Raw genomic sequence first — 20,225 nt, forward strand, 5'->3', positions numbered from 1 at the left:
CCCCCCACCCCACCCAACCTAACTACACCCCACTTACCCTATCACACAATATATACATCTTATAACAACCATATCAATCTATACAAACCAATATTAAAATCCACCCGAAGGCCCAAGTTCAGTCATTTGCAAACCTTTCTTCAAAAACTCATCTTAAATACAAAACAAAAACCTAATGTGAAAGCCTCATCCCAACACCAGGAAAAGTGCTACTGAGGCTAAGGCACATCAAAGGTGAAGCCTCTCCAGAGGTAAGAGACCCCATCCGTACCCACCTTCTCACACTCAAGAGAGCGAACCTTCGCCAGGTCACCTAGAATGTTCCTACACACCTCTTCCACAGGGAGGACTTTCTGCTGGGTTGAAACTAAACACTGTGCGTTCCATGTGAAGTACCTGACCACTATGCTAACTACAAAATCTGTGCATGGGTCCCTTCTTCCAAAACCTTTGAATGCTCCATAAGCCCATTCCGCATAGGAGAGGTTGGCTAGCCTAGGCCAGCCAATGGATGCGCCCACCCGTTTGTATACCTCTGTATTAATGGGACACTGAAGCAGGAAGTGCTCCATACTTTCCAGTATGTAGCCACACTCCTCCCGGGGACAACCCCTTTCATCAGAGTTCCTATACCTCAAGTTGCCCCTTACATACAGCTTCCTGTGAAAGCAGCGCCAAGCCAAGTCCCAAAACTTCAAGGGGATCCTTGCCGAATTGAACAACTGTAACCCCTTGTCTAGATCCTGGCTTGGGCAATCCTTAAGGGCCAGGGGCTTCTGGAAGTGGGTCAATAAGACCCTCTCGTCAAGGGATCTCCTTGACTGGGCCTTGATTTCACTCACTCCCAAACCCCACCGGCGGATCACCTTCAGAATCGGGGTGACATAAGCCGGAAGATATCTGTGAGGTGTACGCAAATCCTTCACTTGCCCTCCTGTCTCCCACTCTTGGAAGAAAGGCCGAAACCAACCCCTGCAAGAGACTACCCACGGAGGAGCCCTCTCTTTCCGGAGGTTTGCCAGGTTGATCTTAACAAAGGTGTTCACGAGGAACACCACTGGGTTGACCATACCCAACCTCCCTAATCTCCTCGTAGGGTATGTCACCTCTCTCTTGACTAGGTTCAGCCTATTCCCCCATAACAGTTGAAAGAACAGACTGTAAACCCGAGTCCAGAGAGGTTCTGGCAAGACACATACACTGGCCAAATAGATAAGCAAAGAGAGAAGGTAAGTCTTAATCAGGTTCACCCTTTCCCTGAGGGTCAAAGACCAACCCTTCCACTGGTCAACCTTCTGAGCGGCGATCGTGAGCCTGCTGTCCCAATTTTGGGTGGGATAATCCCCATGGCCGAATTGAACGCCTAGGACTTTGGCTGACGACTGGGTCTCTGGGAGGGTGTCCGGGAGACCGAAAGATGGATCACCCCCTCCCAGCCAGAGACTCTCACACTTATCCCGGTTAATCACGGACCCGGAGACTTCCGAGTAGCGTTCTACCTCCGACATCACGTATTCCGCCTCCCCTCCCGAGGACACGAAAACAGTGACATCATCAGCATACGCCACCACCCTCAGAGTGGCTTCTGGCTCCTCCAGACTCATCCTGACTCCCGCTAACGGTCCTCGATCAATCCTCCTAATAAAAGGATCAATCGCAAACACGTATAAGAGCGGGCTCAATGGACAACCCTGGCGGACTCTAGACCCAACCTCAAAAGGGCTGCCAGACCAACCGTTCACCAGCGGGAAACTCTCTGCCCCTGCATACAAGATCTTTAACCAATCGACAAACCCCCCCGGCAGGCCATATTTCAGAAGGACTGCCCAGAGGTACTCGTGGTCAACCCGATCAAAAGCCTTTGCCTGATCTAAAGCCAGCATGTACCCCTTCCAGTTACCCGCCCTACTCTGCTCCACTGCCTCTCGGACACCGAGCACAGCACTAAACGTGCTTCGGCCTGGAACTGAGCAATGTCAAAACGCCAAGAGAGAGGACTACTCTTGACTCAGGGATGGTTGCAGCCAGGAAAGCCGAAATCCTGTCCCGATTCAGATCCTTCTTCCTCAAGAGGCATGAGTAGAAGGACTTGACGATTTCCAAGATCTCTGATCTGGACCTATCCAGAGATCCCGTACCATCGACCAGTCCCGTCACCAACTTACTTTTCACTGACATCTTACAGTTTCTGTAAGGGTCGGGTGAGCGGTACTTCCCGAAATCCCTCTCAAAAACCAAAGATGTGTGCCTATCGTACTGGCACCTCTTAAGCAAAGATTTCACCCTGGAGATAACCTCTCGGCTACCTCCAGTCGAGACCAGATGTTCGAGTTTCCTCCTCAGACCCTGATACAAGCGGTACCTGTCCAGGGACCTGAGGCTCGAGAGCTGGCGGAAGAATTTTGCCACCCGATCTTTGAATATCTCCCACCACTCAGACTTAGTGTCACAAAGATCCAGCAACTCTACCTGACTCTGAAGGAAGTCCTTAAAGGATTGTCTCACCTCTGCTTCCTCCAGGAGGGCCGAATTTAGCTTCCAATAGCCTCTTCCCATTTGGGGGGATTCTGCAACATTCAAAGAGAACATAATCATACAGTGATCAGAGAATTCCACCTCTACCACCTCTAAAGGTGAAAAAGTAGTCTCCTCCTTTAAATAAAACCTGTCTATTCTAGACCTAATCTGACTACCTCTATAATAAGTGAAACCACCGTGGCCTGGGGTGTGCCTAATGTGGACATCCACCAGGCGAGCCTCGCTAGCTATGCTATTCAGGGATACACTATCATAAGCCAGACGGTTTCTGGCGCCTCCCCGGTCTTGGGACCTTGTGACTGTATTAAAGTCCCCGCCAAAGACCACCTGCCGACTCGTAAAAAGGAAAGGTTTGATCCTCATAAAGAGACGCTTCCGATCCCACCTGGTTTGGGGACCATAGATGTTTATCAGGCGAAGCTCTTGACCCTTCATGAGGACATCTAAAATCAAACACCTCCCCATTTCTAACTCGATCACTCGTCGGCTTTCTACTGGTGCGGTAAAAAGAACCGCCACTCCGCTATACGGCTCAGCCGCAAGAGACCAATATGATGGACCACACCTCCACTCCTTTTTTGCTTTATACACAGCCGCCAAATCTGGCAGCCTGGTCTCTTGCAAAAATAAAATGTCAGCTTCAACCCGGCTGAGAAAATCAAAGGCTGCAAACCTAGCCGCATCCGATTTAATACTGGCGACATTAATGGTCGCCAGCGTCAACGGAGTGAGTACCGCCATACAGAGTGATTAAGTTAGACGTCCTTCTTCCTTCCCTTCCCCTTCTTGTTCTTTTTCTTACCCCTCTTGGGACTACCCCCTAAGGTGGCACGATCTCTTTTGAGAGAGACAGTGGTGTCCATCTCATTAGTCACCACCGCCTCCCCCTTCGCACCACCCTTGTCATTCCCATTACCAGCGTCTGGACCCGCCCCACCTCCCGAGGACCTTGCATCCTCACCGGAGGGAGGCGCGGGCCCTTCCAGAGGCTCCTTCTCTTGCCCCTCCGGCTCCCCACCTTCAACCTCCTCCCCGGAAGAAGAGATCTCATCCAAGGTGAGGTACCGGTTGGAAAGATCCAGGGGAAGAGAGTCAGGATTAGAGAGGTCCAGGGGGGAGCTGGCTTTGCCTTCCACAGGCACTCTAGTCGGGCTAGATCTTTTTTTGGTCAGACGTTTCCTTCTTGTTCTTTTAGACTCTGTCTCACTCTCCTCTGTTGCACTCTCGTAGCAAGAGGACAGAGTCACCTCGGAACGGTCTAGTCTCCTGAGTTCCTCATTCACCTCGATATCCCCCAGGGTCTCAGCTCTAGGAGAGGCATTCTCCTGGGAGGGCACAGGCATCACCCCAGGAGGGGGTTCCACCTGCCCCCTCTCCATTTGACGCCTCTCCCTCCGTCTCTGCTGGGACGGGCTTTCTTTTCTCTTCATCGACCCCACTGCCCTGTCGCCTTCGCCAGCCCTCGCCTCAGCAGTGGGGGCCTCCCGGCTCGCCTCTGCGCGTGCACGAGCCACGTTGGCGACAGAGCGAGGGCAACGACTGAATGGGTGCCCTAGCTCACCACACAGGTTGCATCTAATCTGCCCACAAGATGCAGCTAAATGGCCTTCACCCCTGCACAACGCGCACCCCTGCACTCGGCAGCTGGCGCTGAAGTGCGAAGGGCTGCCGCACTTGTAACACAGCTTAGGCTGCCCCCTGTAGAATACCATGTGTGACGAAACCAACCTCGCCACGGTGTTTTGGAGGGGGCTGGTTGCCAGCCTCCTGCCTCAGGATTATGGCCCATACTAACTTTAAAGAAGACAGGCCGGCTGCACAGCTTAAATCTGTCTTTGGAATTGTATTTTGTTATGTGAGGGTACCCAGATGGCTAGTTTAATTGTATTCGTGTGGTCTGAGTGCCATTCACCTAATGATATGCACTCAGACTTGAGCTATCTGGGAATATGTTAAATGTCTGTGGTTGCTGGGAGGGTGTGACATTGTGTGTTTAACTGGTGATGTCTGTCCTGTTGTCTCCACATGTGTATTGGCGATCTCCCTTTGTCCTGAGAGATAATTGGATTATTCCTCGGTTGTCTCTGGGGCAGAGAGGAGGAAACCATGATGCATTGTGGGGATATGTTGTATCTGTTCTGTGTGTCGCAGTCTCCATTCTGGTCCCCTGGGGGCGTGTCCACCAGATGGGGACCTGCATAAATACGGGCGGGTAGCCCTCAATAAAGTGTTCCTGTTTTATCCTTCATCATGTTGAGACTGGTGTTTGGATAACTGATCAAACTGGGGGATTGCTATACGCTGAAGATTTGCTATACTCCCCTGGCATAACTACTAGCTCTTGTAAGAGCTGTTCCTGCTCTCTGGTTTTAGGAGAGGTTCACCCACTGGAGCCTGGAGCCTTGTAGTAGGTCCAGCGTGGGTGGAGGACGGTGAGACCCCAACCAAGCTACGGCGGTTCGTGGGGTCTGCAGTGCGTACGGTGTCAAGTGGAGTGCTTGGAGTCCTCGGAAAGCACTAGGAGCATCTATCGACGGAGGTACCCGGTCGGGGTGCCAGGCGTTCCGTTACACCATGATCCTATCCCGACCAAGGAAAGCAGATGACGGTATGTGGGAAACCGACCCCCCTGAATGTTTCAACTTAATCTGAAACGTCCAGGCACCCGACCAGATGCCAAACTCATCCAGGTTCTTGCTAGGAAGACCCTGGACGTCCCCGTACCTGCTCAACCAGGTCAAGATGTCAACACAAGAAAGTGACTCATTACGGATCAGAACGGTCACTTTCTTGACCTCATTCTGGCGGGTTATCGCTTGCACAAAAAACCCCTGCCAGTCCGGCTGGTCTTTTGCCAGCTCATACCCAGACCAGAAAAGTTCAAGACCCTCTGGCCGGGCAAAACTGACATCAAACTCCCGGGTGCCATACGGATGTATCAGGGCAAAGATGTCACATGCCCATCTGAAAGAGAAGCTCTGCCACCCTCTTCCTGGTAGGGCACGCTTCATTGCCTCTCCATTTCAGACAACATTCCGTCTGGCTGACCCAGGGCCGGTTGTGGGTGAGGACCAGGTGGTCTCGCCCCCTGCCTTGCTCTCGGAAGGCACGCAGGCCATGCCTGTCTATCCAGAAGGATAGATCCACCTGCTGCCCCCCTACTGTAATGGAATTCTCCCCTTTCCTAAGAGCCTCTAGAAGTTGCCGTCACCAGACATTGGTAATGGGGAGGACAATGGGGACCTCCCCTGCGCCGGCGACCACACCAGCATAACTTCTGCCAGGCGTAACCGACGCAGGAGGGGCAGCCGGACCGGGCCCCTCCCAGACCTATCTACAGCAGGTGTCACTCCAGACCCTTCTGAAGGGGCTACATGAGGCGCACCGGCCACTTGTACAGTGGCCAGCCGACCTCCAACATTCACCCCTTCTTCAGGGCCCGGGGCAACACCACTAACATAAACCGTATTCACTTCAGTGGCCACTACCGCACTCTCCCCTCCGCCCACACACACTGCTGGGCCAGAGGTCACTTTATTTGTTTTGTCCATCATTTCCTTGCTGGACACATTGTTAACAGTCTTTCCTGTTTTTTCAGGCCGGCGGGCTGTAGAACCACTGGTCCCAGCCACGCTGGCCTTATCCACTTGACGGACAGCACAGGAGGGAGGGGCGGTGCGCACCACACTCGCACCAGGACCGCCCCCTCCCTCTCTGCCTACACACACGCTGCTCTGAGCCCCTTTGTGGATATCCGAAGCCCCACCCTCTCCACCCCTGACCACTCCCACTGCGCCTCCACTCCCCGTCGCCACAACAATACCAGCGGAAGGGACCGAAGCAGAGCAGACCGGGTAGAGTAGACTGGAACCCCGGCAAGGACTTGGGCACACAACTTGGGAGGGGCGGAGGCAGCCACCTCGCACCCTCCCCCTGCAACTCCGGATCGGGACACCGCTGTACCCGCGGCCGCACCCCCTCCACCCACAGCCACCCCCACCATCCCTGCCCCCCCGTCGCCATGCCAAAACCGACAGGGGGGACTGCAGGGCGCACGGGAGCGGCGAAGCAGACCGGGGCAGAGGACGCAGACCCCAGGACAGGGATCCCGGCAACGACCTCTGACAGGGGGGCAGTGGCAGCCACATCGCCCCGCCGCACCTCCACCCGGCACTTGTCCAGTGCCCTGGCAGAGGCGGGCAGAGCCACCCGACCACCAACCATGCCCCCCTTGCCACTCGCCCCGGGAGCCTTCCTGTCTGGCCCCTCCTGCCGCTCCTCACCGCCCGTTACTGCAAACAGGGACAGCGTCCTGCACCATCTCTACCACGTCTGTCTCCCCACTCCTACGCACCGGTCCCACAGCAGAGACCGGGCCAGGGAGGATGGTGGGGTTCGTGCCCTGAGCTGGCTTTTCAGCTGGCCCCGGGCACGCAGGGTGGGTCACATAGACATACCTCACCTCTGGCTTTAATGTCTTTGTTTTTCTTTTCTTTCCCATCGGCTCATCTTCAGGTAATTCATCACCAAAACAAATGTCGTCACAAATTTTGGGGGACTCCAGGTGGCGTATTTCGGCCATAAGCTACCCCCCAACTCCGCTGCTCTCAGTGAAGTCTATTTCTTCATCGGAACTAGTGGGGGGCAGGCACACCTGCTCTGCGGTGATGCCAGTTTCCGCAGGTTGCCCCCCCCCCCATGTCCGACTCTTCCTCCTCACTAGAGGAGTCATCTCCTTGCTGTTTTTGATTTCCAGCCATTTCATTAAACCTTTTGTCATTCATGAGTTTTTCCTTAAAGGGGCCACTGCTTTCCAGAATGGCCCCCATTCTTTCCTGCAGCTCTTTAATAACTTCTTTCAAGCCTTTTATTTTTCTCGATATTTCCGGCTTGTTTTTCCTGGCCGCTTTGTCCACCTTCCCCCTCTCAAGCCTTAGTTGCTCCCTCACCTTCTTGAGGGTCCTATTCGCCTCCTCGAACTCCCGGAGGTAGGCCGTGATCCGGGAGCTGTAAACGGCGATTAGTTCCCGGGGCTTCATGTTGCCCCAGTCAGCCTCAACCGGAACCAGCCCATCCCCAGGAGCACTCCGCGTACCTCTTGGAGGGCTACTGTCCGCCCTCCTGGAACCGCCGGCGATGGACACGGCTTCACCTCCGGGGGCTGCAGGGGCCGCTGCACCACGACTCCTGCTGGATCTTCTGACCCCCGGGGGCGGAAGATGGAACTGAGGCCGGTAGCTCACCTCCCCTACCTCCCGCCGGCCTACCCCGGGAAGCAGGATCCTGGGTCTTGAGTCGCTTCATAGCCCAGAACCCTAACAGCTCCCTGGGGAGAGAGAGGCAGGGCCTGGGCTGGGATAGATGGAACAATCCCTGGTAGCTTGTCAGCAATTAGCAGGAGCTTCTCCAGACACAACCACACCCGACCAGTGGCTCCTGCACACTGAGGATTACACCCAGTATACAGGACAGGAGAAGTGGTACTGTGCAGTGTGTATATATATATATATACAGAATAAGAGCAGATACTGAGGATTACACCCAGTATACAGGACAGGAGAAGTGGTACTGTGCAGTGTATATATATACAGAGTAAGAGCAGATACTGAGGATTACACCCGGTATACAGGACAGGAGAAGTGGTACTGTGTAGGGTATATATATATATACAGAATAAGAGCAGATACTGAGGATTACACCCAGTATACAGGACAGGAGAAGTGGTACTGTGCAGTGTATATATATACAGAGTAAGAGCAGATACTGAGGATTACACCCGGTATACAGGACAGGAGAAGTGGTACTGTGCAGTGTATATATATACAGAATAAGAGCAGAGACTGAGGTTTACACCCAGTATACAGGACAGGAGAAGTGGTACTGTGCAGTGTATATATATACAGAATAAGAGCAGATACTGAGGTTTACACCCAGTATACAGGACAGGAGAAGTGGTACTGTGCAGTGTATATATACAGTCATGTGAAAAAATTAGGACACCCTTTGAAAGCATGTGGTTTTTTGTAACATTTTTAATAAAAGGTTATTTCATCTCCGTTTCAACAATACAGAGAGATTAAAGTAATCCGACTAAACAAAGAAAACTGAAGAAAAGTCTTTTCAAGATCTTCTGTAAATGTCATTCTACAAAAATGCCTATTCTAACTGAGGAAAAAGATAGGACACCCTCACATGTATTCCCTCTTAAATTGGCTCAGATCTCACACAGGTATATCACACCAGGTGCACATAATTAGTAGATCGTTACTCTGCATGTTGAATGAGGCTTGCCCTATTTAAACCTCAGACATTTAGTTTGGTGTGCTCCTGACTGTTGAAGTGAGAGTGAGCACCATGGTGAGAGCAAAAGAGCTGTCAGAGGACTTCAGAAAAAAGATTGTAGCAGCCTATGAGTCTGGGAAGGGATTTAAAAAGATCTCAAAAGATTTTGAAATCAGCCATTCCACTGTCCGGAAGATAGTCTACAAGTGGAGGGCTTTCAAAACAACTGCCAACATGCCCAGGACTGGTCGCCCCAGCAAGTTCACCCCAAGAGCAGACCGCAAGATGCTAAAAGAGGTCTCCAAAAACCCTAAAGTGTCATCTCGAGAACTACAGCAGGCTCTGGCTACTGTTGATGTAGAAGTACATGCCTCTACAATCAGAAAGAGACTGTACAAGTTTAACTTGCATGGGAGGTGTGCAAGGAGGAAACCTTTGCTTTCCAAGAGAAACATCGAGGCCAGACTGACATTTGCCAGAGATAAAGTTGACAAAGACCAGGACTTCTGGAATAATGTTCTTTGGACAGATGAGTCCAAAATTGAATTATTTGGACACAACAGCAGAGGACATGTTTGGCGTAAACCAAACACAGCATTCCAAGAAAAGAACCTCATACCAACTGCGAAGCATGGAGGTGGAAGTGTCATGGTTTGGGGCTGCTTTGCTGCAGCAGGACCTGGTCAGCTCACCATCATAGAATCCACGATGAATTGTACTGTGTATCAGAAGGTGCTTGAAGAACATGTGAGACCATCAGTTAGAAAATTAAAGCTGAAGCGGAACTGGACCATGCAACATGACAATGACCCAAAACATACTAGTAAATCAACCAAAGATTGGCTGAAAAAGAAGAAATGGAGAGTCCTGGAATGGCCAAGTCAAAGTCCAGATTTGAATCCCATTGAGATGCTGTGGGGTGACTTGAAAAGGGCTGTACGTGCAAGAAACCCCTCAAACATCTCACAGCTGAAAAAGTTCTGCATTGAGGAGTGGGGTAAAATTTCCTCAGACCGATGTCGAAGACTGGTAGATGGCTACAAGAACCGTCTCACTGCAGTTATTTCAGCCAAAGGAGGTAACACTCGCTATTAGGGGCAAGGGTGTCCTATCTTTTTCCTCAGTTAGAATAGGCATTTTTGTAGAATGACATTTACAGAAGATCTTGAAAAGACTTTTCTTCAGTTTTCTTTGTTTAGTCGGATTACTTTAATCTCTCTGTATTGTTGAAACGGAGATGAAATAACCTTTTATTAAAAATGTTACAAAAAACCACATGCTTTCAAAGGGTGTCCTAATTTTTTCACATGACTGTATATACAGAGTAAGAGCAGATACTGAGGATTACACCCGGTATACAGGACAGGAGAAGTGGTACTGTGCAGTGTATATATACAGAATAAGAGCAGATACTGAGGATTACACCCGGTATACAGGACAGGAGAAGTGGTACTGTGCAGTGTATATACAGAATAAGAGCAGATACTGAGGATTACACCCGGTATACAGGACAGGAGACGTGGTACTGTGCAGTGTATATATATACAGAGTAAGAGCAGATACTGAGGATTACACCCGGTATACAGGACAGGAGAAGTGGTACTGTGCAGTGTATATATACAGAATAAGAGCAGATACTGAGGATTACACCCGGTATACAGGACAGGAGAAGTGGTACTGTGCAATGTATATATACAGAGTAAGAGCAGATACTGAGGATTACACCCAGTATACAGGACAGGAGAAGTAGTACTGTGCAGTGTATATATATACAGAATAAGAGCAGATACTGAGGATTACACCCGGTATACAGGACAGGAGAAGTGGTACTGTGCAATGTATATATACAGAGTAAGAGCAGATACTGAGGATTACACCCAGTATACAGGACAGGAGAAGTAGTACTGTGCAGTGTATATATATACAGAATAAGAGCAGATACTGAGGATTACACCCGGTATACAGGACAGGAGAAGTGGTACTGTGCAGTGTGTATATATACAGAATAAGAGCAGATACTGAGGATTACACCCAGTATACAGGACAGGAGGAGTGGTACTGTGCAGTGTATATACAGAATAAGAGCAGATACTGAGGATTACACCCAGTATACAGGAAAGGAGAAGTAGTACTGTGCAGTGTGTATATATACAGAATAAGAGCAGATACTGAGGATTACACCCGGTATACAGGACAGGAGAAGTGGTACTGTGCAGTGTATATATACAGAATAAGAGCAGATACTGAGGATTACACCCAGTATACAGGACAGGAGAAGTGGTACTGTGCAGTGTATATAGATACAGAATAAGAGCAGATACTGAGGATTACACCCAGTATACAGGACAGGAGAAGTGGTACTGTGCAGTGTATATATACAGAATAAGAGCAGATACTGAGGATTACACCCGGTATACAGGACAAGAGAAGTGGTACTGTGCAGTGTATATATATATATATACAGAATAAGAGCAGATACTGAGGATTACACCCAGTATACAGGACAGGAGACGTGGTACTGTGCAGTGTACATATACAGAATAAGAGCAGATACTGAGGATTACACCCAGTATACAGGAAAGGAGAAGTAGTACTGTGCAGTGTATATATATACAGAATAAGAGCAGATACTGAGGATTACACCCAGTATACAGGACAGGAGAAGTGGTACTGTGCAGTGTATATATACAGAATAAGAGCAGATACTGAGGATTACACCCGGTATACAGGACAGGAGAAGTGGTACTGTGCAGTGTATATACAGAATAAGAGCAGATACTGAGGATTACACCCAGTATACAGGACAGGAGAAGTGGTACTGTGCAGTGTATATACAGAATAAGAGCAGATACTGAGGATTACACCCAGTATACAGGACAGGAGAAGTGGTACTGTGCAGTGTATATATACAGAATAAGAGCAGATACTGAGGATTACACCCAGTATACAGGACAGGAGAAGTGGTACTGTGCAGTGTATATATATATATACAGAATAAGAGCAGATACTGAGGATTACACCCGGTATACAGGACAGGAGAAGTGGTACTGTGCAGTGTATATATACAGAATAAGAGCAGATACTGAGGATTACACCCGGTATACAGGACAGGAGAAGTGGTACTGTGCAGTGTATATACAGAATAAGAGCAGATACTGAGGATTACACCCAGTATACAGGACAGGAGAAGTGGTACTGTGCAGTGTATATATACAGAATAAGAGCAGATACTGAGGATTACACCCGGTATACAGGACAGGAGAAGTGGTACTGTGCAGTGTATATACAGAATAAGAGCAGATACTGAGGATTACACCCAGTATACAGGACAGGAGAAGTGGTACTGTGCAGTGTATATATACAGAATAAGAGCAGAGACTGAGGATTACACCCAGTATACAGGACAGGAGAAGTGGTACTGTGCAGTGTATATATATACAGAATAAGAGCAGATACTGAGGATTACACCCGGTATACAGGACAGGAGAAGTGGTACTGTGCAGTGTATATAGATACAGAATAAGAGCAGATACTGAGGATTACACCCGGTATACAGGACAGGAGAAGTGGTACTGTGCAGTGTATATATACAGAATAAGAGCAGATACTGAGGATTACACCCGGTATACAGGACAGGAGACGTGCTACTGTGCAGTGTATGTATATATATATATATGTATATACAGAATAAGAGCAGATACTGAGGATTACACCCGGTATACAGGACTGGAGAAGTAGTACTGTGCAGTGTGTGTGTGTATATATACACACACACACACACACAGAGTAAGAGCAGATACTGAGGATTCCCAATCCCCCAAATCACAGATGTGTGCAGGGTTGGAGCGCCACCTGAGGCCACAGTCTCACATTGCCCCATTAATCAGGCATCCCTGTGTGGCCCTAACGTTTTGTTTGGCCCTGCAGGGGCAGCATGTTTACCTACCTTCTCTGTACTGACCTCTTGTGGCCATGCATTGCATCTGATGAGATTGCATGAAGCGTTTCAGGGTCCTAGCACTGGTCTGTGCGGCTGTTTGGTGATGGCTGCTGCCTGCGCCTGTAGCCAGTCTAAATTTTTTATTTTTCTTGACAATTTGTTCAAAAATCACGGACCATCAATTTTTTTTTTACGGACAAATTGGAAAGCTAATGAACTGCCTATCTTCCAAATCCTCCTTCTCTTGCTTTCTAAAACTTAACATGGAAGTTGTGGCAGACCAAGGGTCAGTCACGTGATGATCGTTGCCACATGTTCAGGTGATATCACGATCGGCGTGACTATCACATACGTGACACAGAGGGAGGGAAAGAGGAAGGCCCTGCCCAAGTGAGAGGGAAGGTGGTGACCCCTGACTCACCTTGCGGCTGGCACCTGGCTGCCCTGACGTCCCTAGACGGGTTCCTCACCCGTACGCCGATCACGTGCCTAAAACCCTGGCTTTCCCTAAGATGAGCCCTAGATAGTGAACAGGGCGGTGGGAACACTAGTCCGCACCACTAGCTCTAAAGGAAAACACCAAGGGGAGGACAGACAATACAGACTCAACATATAATCCCAGGTGGGCGACAACAGGAGACAACAAAAAGCCCAACAGGGATCCGGAGGGTAGCACTCTGGAACAACAACCAGGATTCACAGCTCCAGTGGGTCAGTATAGATGTCCAGGCAGGAAGCTCTATAACTGGCAACTAGAGAAGTGTGAGAGGAGAATATAAGGAGTTTGGGAGTGGCAGACAAGAAACAGCTGAGGAGGAGAAGCTACGGATCCCTGAGTGAGACAAAAAGGATAGCAAGGCAAACACAGAAAACAATCACTAAGAAACACCGTGATCTTTAGACATAGAGCGCGCAGCCACCCGCTGCGACTTCCTGACCCCGGGTATAACGGAGTCAGACGTGGCTCTTGACACCCTCGTGACAGCAGGATTGTCATAACCCCTGGAAACGAGCCGTGTATAATATAATGGAAACATAAAGTACTTTATAATATCCACTTTCAGAAAAGCTGGATAATTTCTTTAACATGGATAAAACAGAATCCATCATCTTTCCCCCATCTTGCTCAACCCCCCCAACAGACCTATCTATCACGATCAATGGCTGCCCACTCTCCCCGGTCAACCAAGTCCGCTGCCTTGGAGTGACCTTGGATTCTGCCCTCACCTTCCGACCGCACATCCAAGCCCTTTCCACCACCTGCCGCCTCCAACTCAAAAACATCTCCCGCATCCGCGCTTTCCTTAACTTTGTGTCTGCGAAAATGCTTGCACATGCCCTCATCATCTCCCGCCTAGACTACTGCAACATCCTCCTCTGTGGCCTCCCATCTAGCACTCTCGCACCCCTCCAATCTATCCTCAACTCTACTGCCCGACTCATCCACCTCTCACCCTGTTACTCCTCGGCCTCTCCCCTCTGCCAATCCCTTCACTGGCTCCCCATTGCCCAGCGGGTTCACTTCAAAGTACTAACAAATACATACAAGGCCGTCCATAACCTGTCCCCTCCCTACATCTCCGAGCTCCCGATACACCCCACACGCACTCTCCGATCCTCACAAGACCTCCTTCTCTCCTCTTATCACCTCGTCCCACAATCGCCTCCAGGATTTCTCCCGTGCATCCCCCATACTCTGGAACTCGCTGCCCCAACATATCAGACTCTCACCGACAGTGGAATCCTTCCAAAGAAACCTGAAACCCACCTCTTCAGACAAGCCGACAACCAGTGACCCTGCTGCCTCTATACCGCCATGACCCGCTTCACCCGCACCTACTGTGTCCTTCTCCCATACCATGTAGATTGTAAGCCTCGCGGGCAGCGCCCTCTCTCCTTCTGTACCAGTCTGTAACTCGTCTTATTCATGCTTAGTGCCATAGTCTGTATTATGTATGTGCACCGCTTATCATATGTACAGCGCTTTAATAATAACTGTAGTAATGGACGCCTTGTACAAATACTGAAGACTTCACCAGAGTTCCCTGTGTCACCAACCTCCAAAAACATTACGGACACCACTCATTTTTTTCACGGACCCTGTCCAGGAATTTGTGGGCGGTTGGTAACCCCACCCTCATCTCCTCCGTCCTCCGGGGTGCACGGATCGGACCTGGGGCTGATGGAGGAATCCGGCTTCTTTCTTTCAGGTGCGGAAAGTCTTCAGTTCATCTCCATTTCTGGTCCGAGAAAACAGTGTCAGCATCATGGAGGGAACCGATGAGGGTGAGATTAAACCCCTCTGCAGAACAACGCACCCTCCAGATACCTAGTGTTATGTCCTGCAGACTATTACACCTCTCTATAGAGATCTGAAGAACATTGCTCTGTCCTCTCCACCTCCTGATACATAGTGATATATCCTGCAGATCATTACACCTCTGAAGAGATCTGCAGAACATCGCTTTGTCCTCTCTACCTCCTGATACATAGTGATATATCCTGCAGATTATTACACCTCTGACCTCTAGAGATCTGCAGAACATTGCTCTATCCTCTCTACCTCCTCCATAGGGCCCTTTTGGTATCTGATACTTTCATTTCTTTCTACAGGAGTCTTGGCCTGGATCACAGTGAACTTTCTGACAGGTATCTGAGTCTTACCTATACTGGAGTGTGTGTGTTACAGCTTGGGGATACAGATGGGGATGCATGTGTCACAGCTTGGGGATACAGATGGGGATGCACGTGTCACAGCTTGGGGATACAGATGGGGATGCATGTATCACAGCTTGGGGATACAGATGGGGATGCATGTGTCAGTTTGGGCATACAGATGGGGATGCATGTGTCACAGCTTGGGGATACAGATGGGGATGCATGTATCACAGCTTGGGGATACAGATGGGGATGCATGTGTCAGTTTGGGCATACAGATGGGGATGCATGTATCACAGCTTGGGGATACAGATGGGGATGCATGTATCACAGCTTGGGGATACAGATGGGGATGCACGTGTCACAGCTTGGGGATACAGATGGGGATACATGTGTCACAGCTTGGGGATACAGATGGGGATGCATGTGTCACAGCTTGCGAATACAGATGGGGATGCATGTGTCAGTTTGGGGATACAGATGGGGATGCATGTGTCACAGCTTGGGGATACAGATGGGGATGCATGTGTCAGTTTGGGGATACAGATGGGGATGCATGTGTCACAGCTTGGGGATACATGTGTCACAGCTTGGGGATACAGATGGGGATGCATGTGTCACAGCTTGGGGATACAGATGGGGATGCATGTGTCACAGCTTGGGGATACAGATGGGGATGCATGTGTCACAGCTTGGGGATACAGATGGGGATACATGTGTCACAGCTTGGGGATACAGATGGGGATGCATGTGTCACAGCTTGGGGATACAGATGGGGATGCATGTATCACAGCTTGGGGATACAGATGGGGATGCATGTGTCAGTTTGGGGATACAGATGGGGATGCATGTGTCACAGCTTGGGGATACAGATGGGGATGCATGTGTCACAGCTTGGGGATACAGAAGAGGATGCACGTGTCACAGCTTGGGGATACAGATGGGGATGCATGTGTCACAGCTTGGGGATACAGATGGGGTTGCATGTGTCACAGCTTGCGGATACAGAAGAGGATACATGTGTCACAGCTTGGGGATACAGATGGGGATGCATGTGTCACAGCTTGGGGATACAGAAGAGGATGCACGTGTCACAGCTTGGGGATACAGATAGGGATGCATGTGTCACAGCTTGCGGATACAGAAGAGGATACATGTGTCACAGCTTGGGGATACAGATGGGGTTGCATGTGTCACAGCTTGCGGATACAGAAGAGGATGCATGTGTCACAGCTTGCGGATACAGAAGAGGATACATGTGTCACAGCTTGGGGATGCATGTGTCACAGCTTGGGGATACAGATGGGGATGCATGTGTCACAGCTTGGGGATATATATGGGAATGCATGTGTCACAGCTTAGGGATACAGATGGGGATGCATGTGTCACAGCTTGGGGATACAGATGGGGATGCATGTGTCACAGCTTGGGGATACAGATGGGGATGCATGTGTCACAGCTTGGGGATACAGATGGGGATGCATGTGTCACAGCTTGGGGATACAGATGGGGTTGCATGTGTCACAGCTTGGGGATACAGATGGGGTTGCATGTGTCACAGCTTGCGGATACAGAAGAGGATGCATGTGTCACAGCTTGCGGATACAGAAGAGGATACATGTGTCACAGCTTGGGGATACAGATGGGGATGCATGTGTCACAGCTTGGGGATACAGATGGGGTTGCATGTGTCACAGCTTGGGGATACAGATGGGGATACATGTGTCACAGCTTGGGGATACAGATGGGGATGCATGTGTCACAGCTTGGGGATACAGATGGGGATGCATGTGTCACAGCTTGGGGATACAGAAGAGGATGCATGTGTCACAGCTTGGGGATACAGATGGGGATGCATGTGTCACAGCTTGCGGATACAGATGGGGATGCATGTGTCAGTTTGGGGATACAGATGGGGATGCATGTGTCACAGCTTGGGGATACAGATGGGGATGCATGTGTCAGTTTGGGGATACAGATGGGGATGCATGTGTCACAGCTTGGGGATACATGTGTCACAGCTTGGGGATACAGAAGAGGATACATGTGTCACAGCTTGGGGATACAGATAGGGATGCATGTGTCACAGCTTGCGGATACAGAAGAGGATGCACATGTCACAGCTTGGGGATGCATGTGTCACAGCTTGGGGATACAGATGGGGATGCATGTGTCACAGCTTGGGGATATATATGGGAATGCATGTGTCACAGCTTAGGGATACAGATGGGGATGCATGTGTCACAGCTTGGGGATACAGATGGGGATGCATGTGTCACAGCTTGGGGATACAGATGGGAATGCATGTGTGACAGCTTGGGGATACAGATGGGGATGCATGTGTGACAGCTTGGGGATACAGATGGGGATGCATGTGTGACAGCTTGGGGATACAGATGGGGATGCATGTGTCACAGCTTGGGGATACAGATGGGGATGCATGTGTCACAGCTTGGGGATACAGATGGGGATGCATGTGTCACAGCTTGGGGATACAGATGGGGTTGCATGTGTCACAGCTTGGGGATACAGATGGGGTTGCATGTGTCACAGCTTGCGGATACAGAAGAGGATGCATGTGTCACAGCTTGCGGATACAGAAGAGGATACATGTGTCACAGCTTGGGGATACAGATGGGGATGCATGTGTCACAGCTTGGGGATACAGATGGGGATGCATGTGTCACAGCTTGGGGATACAGATGGGGATGCATGTGTCACAGCTTGGGGATACAGATGGGGATGCATGTGTCACAGCTTGGGGATACAGATGGGGTTGCATGTGTCACAGCTTGGGGATACAGATGGGGATGCATGTGTCACAGCTTGGGGATACAGATGGGGATGCATGTGTCACAGCTTGGGGATACAGATGGGGATGCATGTGTCACAGCTTGGGGATACAGAAGAGGATACATGTGTCACAGCTCGGGGATACAGATGGGGATGCATGTGTCACAGCTTGGGGATACAGATGGGGATGCATGTGTCACAGCTTGGGGATACAGAAGAGGATACATGTGTCACAGCTCGGGGATACAGATGGGGATGCATGTGTCACAGCTTGGGGATACAGATGGGGATGCATGTGTCACAGCTTGGGGATACAGAAGAGGATACATGTGTCACAGCTCGGGGATACAGATGGGGATGCATGTGTCACAGCTTGGGGATACAGAAGAGGATACATGTGTCACAGCTTGGGGATACAGATAGGGATGCATGTGTCACAGCTCGGGGATACAGATGGGGATGCATGTGTCACAGCTTGGGGATACAGAAGAGGATACATGTGTCACAGCTCGGGGATACAGATGGGGATGCATGTGTCACAGCTTGGGGATACAGATGGGGATGCATGTGTCACAGCTTGGGGATACAGAAGAGGATACATGTGTCACAGCTTGGGGATACAGATGGGGATGCATGTGTCACAGCTTGCGGATACAGAAGAGGATGCACATGTCACAGCTTGGGGATACAGAAGAGGATACATGTGTCACAGCTTGGGGATACAGATGGGGATGCATGTGTCACAGCTTGGGGATACAGAAGAGGATGCATGTGTCACAGCTTGGGGATACAGATGGGGATGCATGTGTCACAGCTTGCGGATACAGAAGAGGATGCACATGTCACAGCTTGGGGATACAGAAGAGGATACATGTGTCACAGCTTGGGGATACAGATGGGGATGCATGTGTCACAGCTTGGGGATACAGATGGGGATGCATGTGTCACAGCTTGGGGATACAGATGGGGATACATGTGTCACAGCTTGGGGATACAGATGGGGATGCATGTGTCACAGCTTGGGGATACAGAAGAGGATACATGTGTCACAGCTTGGGGATACAGATGGGGATGCATGTGTCACAGCTTGGGGATACAGAAGAGGATACATGTGTCACAGCTTGGGGATACAGATAGGGATGCATGTGTCACAGCTCGGGGATACAGATGGGGATGCATGTATCACAGCTTGGGGATACAGATGGGGATGCATGTGTCACAGCTTGGGGATACAGATGGGGATGCATGTGTCACAGCTTGGGGATACAGATGGGGATGCATGTGTCACAGCTTGGGGATACAGATGGGGATACATGTGTCACAGCTTGGGGATACAGATGGGGATGCATGTGTCACAGCTTGGGGATACAGATGGGAATGCATGTGTCACAGCTTGGGGATACAGATGGGGATGCATGTGTCACAGCTTGGGGATACAGATGGGGATGCATGTGTCACAGCTTGGGGATACAGATGGGGATACATGTGTCACAGCTTGGGGATACAGATGGGGATGCATGTGTCACAGCTTGGGGATACAGATGGGAATGCATGTGTCACAGCTTGGGGATACAGATGGGGATGCATGTGTCACAGCTTGGGGATACAGATGGGGATGCATGTGTCACAGCTTGGGGATACAGATGGGGATGCATGTGTCACAGCTTGGGGATACAGATGGGGATGCATGTGTCACAGCTTGGGGATACAGATGGGGATGCATGTGTCACAGCTTGGGGATACAGAAGAGGATGCACGTGTCACAGCTCGGGGATACAGATGGGGATGCATGTGTCACAGCTTGGGGATACAGAAGAGGATACATGTGTCACAGCTTGGGGATACAGATAGGGATGCATGTGTCACAGCTCGGGGATACAGAAGAGGATACATGTGTCACAGCTCGGGGATACAGATGGGGATGCATGTGTCACAGCTTGGGGATACAGAAGAGGATACATGTGTCACAGCTTGGGGATACAGATAGGGATGCATGTGTCACAGCTCGGGGATA

The 20,225-nt window shown here is 50.2% G+C and overlaps 1 protein-coding gene across 2 annotated transcripts in view; it reads left to right on the forward strand.

Annotated features, from left to right (window-relative positions):
* The window catches only part of ENTPD5 (ectonucleoside triphosphate diphosphohydrolase 5 (inactive)), a 90,456-nt gene that overhangs the window by 29,375 nt on the left and 40,856 nt on the right, over positions 1-20,225 (forward strand). For both annotated transcript variants that reach the window (XM_044271604.1, XM_044271603.1), the window contains exons 4-5: positions 14,971-15,046; positions 15,374-15,409. In XM_044271604.1, the coding sequence (XP_044127539.1) occupies positions 14,971-15,046; positions 15,374-15,409 (112 nt within the window). The remainder of the gene's footprint in view (positions 1-14,970; positions 15,047-15,373; positions 15,410-20,225) is intronic.

This window comes from Bufo gargarizans, chromosome 11, assembly GCF_014858855.1.
Source record: "Bufo gargarizans isolate SCDJY-AF-19 chromosome 11, ASM1485885v1, whole genome shotgun sequence".
Taxonomy (NCBI): domain Eukaryota; kingdom Metazoa; phylum Chordata; class Amphibia; order Anura; family Bufonidae; genus Bufo; species Bufo gargarizans.